This window comes from Akebia trifoliata, chromosome 13 (assembly GCF_017979445.1).
Source record: "Akebia trifoliata isolate Shusen 1 chromosome 13, ASM1797944v1, whole genome shotgun sequence".
Lineage (NCBI taxonomy): Eukaryota > Viridiplantae > Streptophyta > Magnoliopsida > Ranunculales > Lardizabalaceae > Akebia > Akebia trifoliata.
This window is the reverse complement of record NC_141387.1, coordinates 13,378,459-13,392,102: the sequence shown is the minus strand read 5'-3', so window position 1 is coordinate 13,392,102 and position 13,644 is coordinate 13,378,459. Positions and strand designations below refer to the sequence as shown.

Here is a 13,644-nt window from a genome sequence, read left to right as displayed (position 1 = left end):
TTAGAAGTTTCGAAATGGGGTGATTTTTTGTAAGGATAAGTTCTTTGTCATGAAGATTATCCTCACTAAAAATCATCCCATACCAAAACTTTTAACCCATATATATATATATATAGAGAGAGAGAGAGAGAAAGAGAGAGAGAGAGAGCTACTTGGTGTTATTGGATTAGATGTACATCAAGAACTCTGTGAACCAATTGCATGGAAGGGCTAATAACAGCTTTATTCTTAATAAGTAGCAAATATGTAAAGAACAAACTACCTCAAATGAGTCACACTAGGCCTTGGACCCATAGATGCTGAGGTCGTCCGTTTAGTAACACACAAACTTAGAGACCTAAGATTTACCACACAAACTTAAACAACGAAAGAGAGAACTGTTATCCAAATACAAACCTTATTACATTGCATCCGACAATAGTATAAGATAATATAGAGAGAAAGAGCTATTTGTTCACGGGGGAATGCTCCAAGAACTTTGAGAACCATACAGCTGATTTTTTGGGAGTTCTTTGGAAGTCATCGTAATTTGTGTAGTTAAGCCCTAAGCGGACATCATAGCCACCTCCCAATTCGACAACATCTATCATAGACCATACGATGTAAGATTTCACCTTCACGCCCTGCCTATAACACAAAACAAATATTATTTTAACATTCGGTCCAGTTCGCATACACTAAAACAAAAGGATGAGGCCCTCTCACACCTCAAATCTTGTTATATAGATCTCTCAATTAATGTAAGAGATTAAGATTTATTTTTTTTCATCTTCCAATATATATATATATTTTTAATTTAGAGTTTGTGATCCAGTAAGGTGCGTCGGTCCCATAAATCAGAACAGTAGGCACAATTTTAATTGGAGATTAAAACAAATTGGACTGCTAACCAAGCCCTTTTCTTCTTGGTTGGCAGCCCAATGTGTTTTACTCTCCAATTAAAACTGTGCCATGTGGCCACCGTTCCTATTTATGGGAATATGACACCTTATTGGATGGCTACTCTTTTACGTGTTGCATGCCAACTAAAAAGAAAATAAAGTTCATTCAAAACATCAGTATAGAAGAATTCATTGTGTACTGACCCATCTTTAAGGTTCAATCAATGAAGAATTAGTTCTATACACAATTTTTTGGTAAAGGATGTCCTTACTCCTTCCTATTACACAAAAATATTATAGTATTATTGGCCGGATCATATACTCCTTGTTGTTACGGTTAAAATCTACTCCCCGACCCCAAATTGTATCACATATATAGAAGTCTCAATTAAGGCCAAGATTCTTTCTTCTAATCAAAGATCTATGTGATCACATTTGAGGACTGGGTATGGATTTTCAACCCTCCTTTCTGGTTGTATACCATCCCGACTGATTAATATTTTCAAAGAAAAGATCTATTAGCCCCCCAAATTTTACTAATTGAACCTGAACCAAAATGAAAATAAAGTTTAGGGTAGTTTAGAAACACCCCTATAAATTGGTGATATTGGGTTTATCCCGTTGCAAAATGCAAGATGAGGCTTACCCTTGCATTTTGCAAGGGGATAAATCTAATATCACCACTTTACAGGGAGGTGTTTCTAAAATACCCTAGAATTTATCCTCAACATCAATAGATGAATAAAGAATAATTCATTGTGTTATTCTTTCCCCATCTAATTTGAGGTTCAATCAATGACCAATTAGTCCAGTGATTGAATGTTTAGATCATATACGATATTTTGGGAAATGGTATGGAGCTTACTTCATTGCTTCTTCAACTGCCTTGAGATGGTTTCTAATGAACGTGATTCGGTGACCATCTTCTGTTATTAATTTACTTTTTCTACTAAGATCGACGACCCCTACATTTACCATTGAAAATTCTGTAGTCAGAAACATGAAACTATTTCTAATCTAGATTTTTTGATTTGTAGATCAAAATATCATCCTCAATGTGTATCCCATGATAACTATAACTAACCATTCTCAGTGATGTAAATCTCAGGGTTTCGGTAGTTTTCCTTCAGATTTATCAGCCCATTTTTCAGTCCCTCCGGCGCCATATAAATGTCTTCCGCAATCTGCATAGGGCAAGAAATATAATTATAAAAATAAATACTAGTTATTTTCATTCTTTTCTTATTGAAGGCTATTTTAATGAAGAAGTTAAAAGTTCTAAAAGGTATCTCCCACAGATAAAACATATTGTCCAATTATGTAATCAGATCATACGATTTGAAATTTACATACCTGGATAAATTTATTATCTATAAAAACTTTTGTAGAGAGTATCTTTATACCCTTTTGACTTTTAAAGATTGCATAGTCCAAAGGATATAAAATAAATTCACTACACAAGTTTTTACATAGATTGACAAAATTATCTGGTACATAAATATTTCAAAACCATATCTATATATAAAACATAACAATGAATCCCACTCGATTATAGTTGTAGGGTATAAACATCCTAGTCTAGCTACAGTGAAGTGGGGCCACACTACTCTACTTTATTGCATTTTCTTTTCATCCCTTCAACGTTATTATCGTTTCTCTCCTCCCCCCTTTCAATAGTATCCCTCCAATTTTACTATTCTTCCTCTTTTACCCTTTTAACCACAAAGAGGATGCCAGTGGCGTAGTCACGGGCAAACTCTAGTCTATTTACATAATTGGACCAAAACTTTTATTCATTTCCTTATTTTCACCAATTCTAAAACAGTAGTAAAACAGTTATCAGACTTACTTTCCAGCCGATGGGTTTTCCATCCGGACCAATATCTGTAAGAAAAAAAGCATGGATATTGTCATATACAATATGTTGTTTTTTTCATTAAATTTCGAAACAAAAATATGTTCTAAAGAACAACTTGAAAAATGCATATAATCCAGCACATTAAAGTAGTGAGCATCACCTTCTGCTTCCAAATGTTGATCATTATCGAAGCTGACAGGTACTTTTCTATCTATTGGTAGGGCTTTGGCATATCTGGAAGTATAGTAATTGATACCAATAAAATCATAGGCTCCTTTAATCAGTTCTTTCTCTGCATCTGTGAAGTCTATAAGTCTATCCCTCGCCAAAGATTTAATGATAAATGGGTAATCTCCATACACTAATGGCTCTACAAACCTAATTAACATTGTTGAAAATACAAATCTTGTTAGATTTGACATTATTATTAAAAAAGACGTATTTAAGTACACATGAAATTTGATCATCCAAATTTAATATTCTATCAGTTAGAAATTTGATTAGAGTCACTAACAGTTTTGTGTGGTAGGAAAAGGCTCTATCTGCTGCGTCTTTATCTTGTTTCGATGCCGCCAAGTATGGTTCAAACCATATAAGGCTCACCGACATACCCAGTTTTCCACCTTGAACGGCCTAAACAATAGTCAGTCACGAAAAGATCAATGGAGGAAAACATAATAAATCATTTGCAGAAAAAATAATAAATAAATATATCTAGATAGGTAAATAAATAAAATTGACCATTGAAAATGACACAGATCATATTAGGGTGTATTTAGTTATTAGATGTACAATTAATGCATTCTAATAAGGTCTATGTCAAAACACTAGATCATCATCAAATGAGTATTGGGCATTTAGTCATTTAGAATTATAATTTAGCATGTTTACAAGGATATATAAAATTATTTTCAAAATTACGTAACTGAATATGATATGAAATATTTGCAACTTATCCGGTTTTTTCCAATTATTTTTGCAAATTTTAAGGATTTTTGTATGAGTCTAATTTACTCTTAGTTAGACTAATCTGTTGGAGTTCTTTCTCAAGAATGGGGGATTGTATGCTATTTAGTTACAATACACTGAAGTTCAATGGAAATATTAATTTTTCTATAAAATTTAATTTCTTACCTGATATTTCTTTTTGTAATGTTTAGTAACAGTAGCATGGGCTAATATGATATTATGAGCAACAATGTAAGGAAATGTTGCTTGATCATCTTCTATGGGAAGTTCTCGTTGATAACCATATCGGGCATAAACATCTGGCTCATTGATTGTCCCCCAAAACTTGACTCTATCTCCGAAAGTTTGGAAGCATATGTCGCAGTAGTTTTTGAAATCTTCCCTAAATTCAGTAAAAGGAAATAGTCACAAACTTTGAATTTAAAAAAATAGGTGAAATAAATGCTCAAAGGTTAATAAATAAGTAAATGAGATACTTACACTATCTTCTTATTCAGAAAGCCATGATATTCTTTTTGTAAAGCTGTGGGGAGATCTAAATGGAACAATGTCACAAAGGGCTGTATTCCTAAAAAGTAATTTACAAAATTCAACTAAGTTAGAACAAAAGGAGAAACCTGCATGTAAAATTACTATTAATAAGAAAACAACTTTGTTCTTACCATTTGCGAGTAATTCATTGATGAGATTGTTGTAGAATGTGATACCCTCTTTATTTATAGGTCCCCTACCATCTGCAACATTCATTAATGTAGAATATCTCATTTCCATGATAGTAAGGTCATGGTAGTGTTGCATACTTACATATATCATTCAAGTTTTTGATCCATAAAAAAGGGGGTAAATTCGATTAACCTTGGCGTCGAATGTACCATTTTTCACTTATGGTGTGTTTGATTGCATGGAAAATCAAAATCCATGAAAAAACAATAGTGAAAAAATAACTAAGATGAAAAACTTGAATCCATATTTGATGTTACAATAAAAAAATAAGAGGGCGAGGGGGGAGAGGAAGAAGAGGGCAGGATGTTGTGGTGGCGACGGAGGTAACTGATGAAGAAGAAGATGAGGAAGAAGATGGGAGGATGTGAGGTGAGAGAGGATGAGGAAGAAGAATAATAAGGGGAGAGAGAGAGAGAGAGAGGATGAGAAAGAAGATGGCCGGCGATGACGGTGTCAGTGGCCAGAGATGGAAACGACGTTGGTGAGGTTTAGTGTGATTGTGGCTATGGTGGTAGTGGTGGGGAAGAAGAAGAGATGAGTTAGGATTTTAATTTGTTGATGAAAAATACATATGGATCTCACTTTCCCACCCAGATGGGTGAGAAAGTGAATTTCAGCTTTTGTTGGACTTTTGGATGTGGGTAAAAAATGATTTTTCGTGAAAAAATAAAATCGAATACATGAAAAATATCATTTTCCATATAAATATCATTTTCCACCCTATTTTCCATGTGCAATCAAACATACTATTGTCTTTTACAAAGAAATGCAGACATTTGAGCATTTTTACAACCCCCTTTAACATCTTATTTCCATGTGCCTAAAGAGATATTAATAAACAAGTGAGAATTTTTGCTAATCCCTTAATTAATCAGCTGGATTATTTGATGATTTGTGAACCAAATGTTCATAAAACACTTATATATTATTTCAAACTTTGTCATAGAAAGAGTGTGATGAGAAAATCATAACACCTCAGGGAGTAGGGCAATCCTCTATATCTCTGAATCAAGTAAAGCACGTTGACTCCAATAATTAAGACTTTTCTAGGGTTCAATAAATATGTTTGGAGAAGATACCACAGATAATCTTTTTTTTCATGTTTTTATTTTTTGGTTTTGGGGATTACTTTTTCTTTTGGCCCCATGTTAATATACTGGATAGGGATAAACACAATATTTTTTATTTATTGGTAGATACCCTTTTGGAGCAGACACTCTAGATAACCTATTGATCCTGTACTATTTTTGGTGAACATTTTTTTTAGAGTGTCTATTTTTGAACTCAACCACACAGGGTGACTCAAAACTCACTGACATGGCATGGGCAAAGAATCATAGATTCTGTCCCTTGAGATACAAAATCAACCTGAACGACCTGCCATTGTAGTTGTGTATCCTGAGCGAAAGAATCTATTGTTCTTTGTGCATGACACGTCAGTGGGTTTTTGAGTCACGTTGTCAGGTTAAGTTAAAAAATCATTTGTTTTTTTTATCCCTGAGTTAATTGATTGAATTAGGAACAAGCCCTATATTTTTAATTTATAGTATCTCCTCATTTGACATGAATAAGCAAGCATAATCGTCCTCGAATCCTGATCCCAAAGATTTTAGGTCAACAAAACAAGTCTCGTTCCTACATTGGAGACTAATGATCATATTTTCTTTACATGTGAGTATAGCAAATGGATATGGCAGAAAGTTTTGGGTAGGTTTGGGATCATCAAACATGGGTTCATATCAGTCTTGATGAAGCACGATTGATCAAGAGTGTACGCTTTCCAAACAAGGTTATTATGGACATGATGTGTTTAGCATTTTGTGATCATATCTATCATGTCTGGAGAGAACGTAATAGAAGATTGTTTGAAGGGTCTGACTAGGAAAACACATTTATTTTTCAATTAATTGCGGATGACTTAAAAAATGTTTTTGATGGTGTGGAGTTGGAGATTGATGCAAATACGAGTTCTTTCTAACAATGTTGGGACTGCATAGGAACTTACTCTCCAAAGATATTGAAGTATATCCTTTGGAAATGTCCTGATGAACATATCGTGAAGATTGATAAGGATGGATCACTGTCAAAAGCAGGCCGAGGGTTTGGTTTTGTGGGAAGAAATAATCTGGGCGGTCTACAATTTGCAGTGTGGGCGGGTTGTGATGACAAAGATATAATATCCATAGAGTTCAAAGCAATAAAAGAGGCAATATATGGGTAAACTTCTTAGAAGCACTTGGAAGAGGTGCAGGCAATTAAAAGCTTGGTTAACTCATTTGCAACTTGTATGTTTGAATTTTTTTTGGAGAGAGACTAATAGAGGAGCAGATTTTTTAGCTCAATTAGGAGTCAGAGAATTTTTTTTATTTATTATTATTATTTTTTTTATTTATGTAATTGACGATGAAGATGTTATACCTCAAGAGCTAAGAAGAATCATTCTACACGATTTATCATGTAGCTATATTCGTGACTGATTACCCTTAAATAATCCAGCTTACCGATAGTAAAAAAAATGTTCATATATGCCTTCACTATCTTAATTCATGTTCTTTTTGTTTATCCTTTCGGGAGAATTCACGAAGGTCTCATATATAACGGTAATAGACATTGGGAAAGAGGCAACAACTAACATGAAACATTAGAGTGACAACCGAACGTTGGTAATGAGTTTCTCTTAAAAAGTCAAGAATGGGCTATGTTTTACAGCTAGGAGCGGAGGCGGCCTCAACTCTAGAAGGTTTGGTTTGTGGGGAAAAGGAGGAACTTTGTATCGGGAGAATGAGAAAGAGACAAAGTAGATGGTTCAGTTAGCTAAAAAACAATAGTGGGTATTCCATCAAATAATTAACCCATCTACACAAAAAGAGCTTTAAAATGTCACATAAATGATGAATCAAGGGGGGAAATGCTGATAAATTTAACACGTTGGGTGTTTTTCAAATTTGACTAATAAAGTAATTGTTTATATGACCCTAAATTTTCACTATTTAACTATATTATTTTCACTCATGATCTCTACAATAGTTTTGCTTCCAATTAAGAGAAACACTAGGGGGCGTTGGTTCAGATTGTAGAACATGATTTGCAATTCTGATTTTGAATTGTCAAAATCAGATTATAGAAACTGATTTTTGGAATCAAAAATCTTGTTTGGCTACTATTTTTTAAAATTAATCTTGTGGAAAAAAATAATCACCCAATTAGACTTCTTGAGATTGAAAATGAGAGTAAAATTACATGTCCCAAAGATCGAAGATAATGGATTTTTTAAAGAAAAAATTAAAGGTTTTTGGAAAGAGTTGAAAAGGAGGACATTTAGGTCATTTTCTATTAATTTTTAAGTGAATTATTCGATAAGGAGCATGTTAAGATTATCCAAAAAAATTATGATGATTTTATATTTTTATATAAAAAATTATTATTATTATTATTATTATTGTTGTTGTTGTTGTTGTTGTTTATTCTTTTGTTGTTATTATTACTACTATTGTTATTAATATAATTATTATTAATTATAATATTATAATATAAATATCTTATTCCTAAAATTTGTTTCTGATTCTTCATGATTTTGGTTTCTGATTATGAAAAACTCAAGTTGATAATCCGAACCAAATGATGCATCGAATTTTAGAATCTAATTATGAACTAGAATCAGATTCTAGAATTCAAATCAAACGTCCATGAAAAAAGGGGTAAATTCAACGCCAAGATCTGTTGAATTTAACCATTTTTTAATGTAGTGTTTGAAAAGAGTCGTGTCAAATTTACCCCTTTTTCACGTGGTGAAAAAAAGAGAGGATAATTTTAAGAATTTTAGCATAGTAAAATAATAGTTAAAGACTTACTAGGAAGTATTCTGCTCCAAGAGATGGAGAATCTGTACACATCCATTCCCATTTTCTTCAATAACTGCACATCTTCCTGCAATTATAATGAAGTGATAAATGTCAGTATATATAGGTACAATCATCTCCACTCTGTAGTCAAGAAAAATATCATTATGATATTGGTGCCGAAAATTACCTTTAATTCTCTTTTGAGATGAAAGGATTTTGTCCAATTTTTTTTTTCCTTTATAAACTAAAGATATTATCAGAGTGGATTGACATGTTCAAATTGTATAAGATCAAATCAAACTAATAGATTTCTCTTTTGCCTTTAGCTTTTATTTATTTATTTTTATTTTAAATAAATTTAGTAATCAATATTTTTCTGTTTATTGAGCATGTAAAAGGTTTATTTTGTCCTCATAGTTTCATTTTATCGTTAGTAAGAATCAAAGAAATGCTTATGCAAGTGGTTACTCACTTTTTGAAATTACTATTAATTGTAATAGATATTTGTTTTTATTTTTCTCATTTCTTTAGTTATAGGCTTGGGAATCCATTAAAAGAGTATTCTCCATGGCATGGACCGGTTCTGAAAACTGCTAGACTGGCGAGAAGCATAATTACACTGTTGAAACTAGGAACAAAATAGGACATCTTATCTTTCTCCTAATCCTGTAGTAGTAAAGAGACATAAATGATCTATGTTTTTATTTTTTATTTTTAATGTATTCTATTTTATAAGTTTTTATATTTTTGTAGCTCCATTAATTGATTTTAGAGAGTAAAAAAATAAAATTATTTGTGATATATATATGTTTGATGTCTTTCTTTGAGATTAAAGTATTAGATTAGTATATATATATGTGGGAGCGGTTCGGCAGCCCTAAAGTTTGCCAAGTTTGGTGCCAAACATTTTTTGTAAATCACTTTTGATAGGGTTAGAAGTTTTGGAATAGGCTGATTTTTTGTGAGGGTGATCTATACGGTGAAGAGATCATCCTCACAAAAAATCAGCTCATTTTGAAACTTCTAACCCTAGTTTACAAGTTGAAGAATCATTGACCGTCCAATTTTTGTAAATTACTTTTTATGGGGTTAGAAGTTTTGGAATAGGCTGATTTTTGGTGAGGATGATCTCCTCATCATAGAGATCATCCTCACAAAAAATCAGCTCATTCCAAAGCTTCTAACCCATATTTTGAAAAATGTTTGGCACCAAACTTGGCAAACTTTAGGGTTGCTGAACCGTCCCATATATATATATATAGGGTCAGGTTCAAGGGCCATATGAGAAAACATATGTAAAAACTTTCGTTTTTAATAAAATTTTAAAATATGGGTTAGAAATTTTGGATTGAGCTGATTTTTTGTGAGGATGATCACTATGATGGGAAGATCATCCAAAAAAAAAAAAAATCAGCCCAATCTGAAACTTCTAACCCCATTAAAAGTGATTTAGAATGTGGATCATCGATTTTTTACCAATTTTTATCACTAATTTGTAAATCACTTTTGATGGATTTAGAAGTTTTTGATTGAGCTGATTTTTTGTGAGGATGATCTTTTCATCATAGTGACCATCCTTGCAAAAAATCAGCTCAATCCAAAACCTCTAACTCTTATTTTGAAAAATGAAAGTTTTTTCATATGTTTTCTCATATGGCCCTTGAACCGCCCCCATATATATATAATATATAGTTTTTGTTATCAATACGTGAAATTGAAAACTGTTATTAAATTTGGCAAATGCTTTACAGACCAATGATAACATTCATGAAACGTTAAATTTGGAGCAAATCAGATTTTAAATTATAAAAAAAATAAAAACAGTAATACCAGCGGTTCTAGAAACGCCTGTAATACAATATTTCAGCAGTATTTATGCACACCATTTAGCTGCGTTTTATGAAACACTAGTAATAGCTTTTAATAAAATTAGCGGCGATTGTTTTACGCCTCTAATCCCCTAATAAACACTGATTAATGATACCAATAATGGTGATTGTAAAACGCTGGTGAAGTAAAATCAATAGCGGCTGTTGGAACCCAGTGTAGGAATTAGCGACATGGGGATTACTGGCATCAATGAATAATTAGATTTGAATCTGGTGTAGGAATAAGCTAAAACAACTCTTATTCCTATTTATACTTTTCAAATTTAGAACATAACTTTTTACTCCATCTCTAGTAAAGTATTCTAATTAATTTGATGTCTCATAAAATTAAAAATTTCAATGTGTCACCTTTAGTTATTGATTTTAACAATGGTAAAATAATGAAAATATAACACGAACCCCATCTGAATTTTTACTCAAACAATAAATTATTATTTGATATTTTTGAATATGAAATTGAGATAATGAAATATCCACTCTGATAATATCAAATTCAAAAATTATAACCCCATCAAAATTGATTTACAAGTTGAAGTACCCCATGTATATATCATCAATTTTTACCTTTTAAGTCGTAAATTACTTTTGATGAGGCCAGGTTAGAAGTTTCAAAAAAGGCTGATTTATTTTATGATGGTCTTTATGTTGTATAGACTATCCTCGGAAAAAAGTCAGCTCATTACTTGATCCTAACCCTATATTATCAGATCCAAACCAGAAATTATCAGATATTCCATATGATAATCAAATTCAAATATCGACTTAGATTATCAGCCCAATTTCAGTTTCCATCAAATGCAGGTATAAATGATATTAGCTATAACAATATAAAACTTTGGAAAAATAATTATATTAGTAGGCCTTTTTGCCCAAAAAGTACGAAAAGCATGGTTAAACAGCAATACCAAACAACCCGACCTTAGATTATTCTTTAAAATTTAAATTGTATAGCGATAGATGGATTATATATATATACTTACTTTGTAATGGACGTAGGAAAGAGCAGCGCTATTGTCTGTACAGAAGGAACGAAGGAAGGAAGGAAGGAAGATAAAGTCAAATGATTTCATTCAGAATTTAAAAATCAAATAATTAAGATGAAAAAGAGAAAATGAATAGCTAGGGTTTATGATTAGCCACGTGATCCTTGTGTAAGAAGGTAATCCCAGGTGCTTGGTCCTCTCCCTCCTATATTAGCTGGGCCTTCTGACTGCACCACCACCACAAAGATAAAATAAAATCAACATCCATCCATATATATGAGAGAGAGAGAGAGAGAGAGAGATGGGTCCTGCATAGTATCTTTGTGGACCAATACTACCTTTTAGGTATAAATATGGGACTGGGGTCAAAAGAATATTCGTTCAAAGCCTCAAAACCATCGGACTTTTTTAACTACAGACGCCTGTCTAAGGGTTGTCCATGATACGTAATGCTGAGATGAGAGGAAAAGCACATATTTCTTGAATTTTCTAGGAATTATATATATATATGTATTTGGATCCATTTATATTAGAATCCCTACTAGCACTCGCTTCTCAAGTAATTGTGTGATGGAGGGTCTAAAATTTTCCGTTTTTACCATGGTTAGGGGTGTCAATTGAGCTCGTTGGAGTATTAACCCACCCCGGCCTATTTAAAAAATAAGGATTAAGGTCTCAATCTTGAGCTCGAGGTAGATGGGGTTGGGATAAATTTTTTTCAACTAGTTGAAGTCTGGACTTGGCTAATGCCTAACAATACCCAACCTGCAGGTTTGATCTGGTCCAACCTGTTAGTATATTTCATATATAGATAAATGCATGATTTATAACAAAAGATAACAAAGATAATATTATAAGTAACAAGCTTACTTTCATCTCCAAATTTTTTTTTTTTAATTAGGATGGATATCGAACCTGGCCCTAACTTGATAAAAACAATGCTACATGATTCCCAATAATGGATCACAGACTATAAAAATCAACCTGAACTAGCACACCAGACTCATTGAGACCCGGCATGGGCATAGCCAACTTAGGCTTGATAGGAATGTAAGATATAACTCACCTCTTTAGGACTGGGTTAGGGTCCAACCATACCCGGCCAAAACCTGCCAACTGACAATCATAATTATGGTCTCTTTATTAACATTGGTTTTAAAGCAGAATTTTTGTCTCGTCCACCATCCACTGATCTAAAGTTGATTCGTTTGAGTTTATCTCATTTTAAATGATTCAGTTCTGTTAAGGTTCAAGATGTCGGCATGTAGCTCATTTACGTTAGTATCTTAGAGAAGACCTAAGTCCAATTGCATGTCATCAGTTTGAAAACAAAGAGACTATTGAGGGGCATTTCCAAACCGTCCCATGTTTGAATAATGATGAACGCACCGCGTTGGGTACACCGATGAAAAAGATCATGGTTCTGTGTCCTTGTCATATCAGCCGTACATCCAACCACGTGCATTCATCAGGACTCCCCTTGTTTTTTTATATTTAAGACAACTGAGGAACTTCATGCAAACCTGACTTGATTTTTTTTTTTTTCCAAGAGATAACTTGTAGCTTTATAGTGATTAGTAAAAATTTTCATTTCAACTTTCTGTTTGAGAGAGCTCCAACCTGAAGAGCAGAAGTAGAGCCCCCAAACTTAAAATCAACTGGAAAATCGCTTCTTTTCATTGAAGGATAGTCAGCAGGAGCAATGGTTGAACCAGGAACTGCTCCTTCACCCACAACTGGAGAAGGTGCAGTTTCACATCTTATGGTGAGATTCTTTTGTCCTCCCTTTTTGAGAGAAGTTGCCCTCTTTTGGCCTGCATGAAGGGGGTGAAGGTTTCCTTTGTTTGAGAATGTCAAGGGAGAGAAGGGTAAAGAACATTGTGGGAAGAGAAGGGCCATGTTTGGAGACACTAAGGAGAGTGAGAGAGTAAGAGAGAGAGAGAGAGAGAGAGAGAGAGAAGATTTAGTAGATGAAAAACACTTGAGGGGATCTTCTTCTTATATAGAGGAAGAAGAGAATAGTAACCAGCATGCATCACATGGCAAACATACATGTAGGGCTCCTGATACGGGGACTTATTTCTAAATATCCTTTACTTTTGGACAGTAATTTAATAATCCACTTAGACTTTGCTAGGTACACTACGGCCCTACTTGGTACACTACAAATTACAAAATCATTTGCACTAAAAATGTTTTGCAACACAAATATTTTGTCATGTAAAGCTAACAAGTGCTAGGTAGTTAGAAGCCACTAAAACCGTGTTCAGATTAAGAGAAATGAAGAAAAGAGAAGAGAAAATAAATTAGTTTCTCTCCATTTCCTTGTTTGGGTTGTTAAGTGGTGAGAGAAGAGAAAAGAATTGGGGAAAAAAAAAAAGTGAATTTTCTTTCTCTCCAAAAGTGGAGAGAAATTCTTTTAAAATATTTTATAATTCCAACTCTGCCCTTAGATCTGTTTTAAGATATTTTAAATTTTCAAGTTATCCCAATTTCTCT

General features: G+C 33.1%; 1 protein-coding gene across 1 annotated transcript; it reads right to left on the bottom strand.

The window, feature by feature from the left end:
* Positions 1-203: 203 nt before the first annotated feature.
* On the bottom strand, positions 204-13,088 carry LOC147387928 (beta-glucosidase 12-like). The gene is made up of 13 exons (XM_086421265.1): positions 12,766-13,088; positions 11,303-11,372; positions 11,143-11,177; positions 8,283-8,358; positions 4,371-4,442; positions 4,189-4,276; positions 3,874-4,090; positions 3,254-3,372; positions 2,900-3,117; positions 2,731-2,765; positions 1,966-2,065; positions 1,747-1,846; positions 204-627 (listed from the first exon to the last, which is right to left on the bottom strand). Exons 1-13 carry the CDS (start codon positions 13,042-13,044, stop codon positions 447-449), a joined length of 1,590 nt encoding a protein of 529 aa, XP_086277391.1. The 5' UTR covers positions 13,045-13,088; the 3' UTR covers positions 204-446.
* Positions 13,089-13,644: the final 556 nt, after the last annotated feature.

Bases quoted from the DNA above. Each gene is read 5' to 3' on its own strand.
- LOC147387928 (XM_086421265.1), bottom strand. From the start codon at position 13,044: ATGGCCCTTCTCTTCCCACAATGTTCTTTACCCTTCTCTCCCTTGACA. The intron at 4,277-4,370 runs GTAAGAACAAAG...ATTACTTTTTAG, and splicing joins CAATGAATTACTCGCAAATG to GAATACAGCCCTTTGTGACA. The intron at 1,847-1,965 runs GTTAGTTATAGT...TGGTAAATGTAG, and splicing joins GATTTACATCACTGAGAATG to GGGTCGTCGATCTTAGTAGA.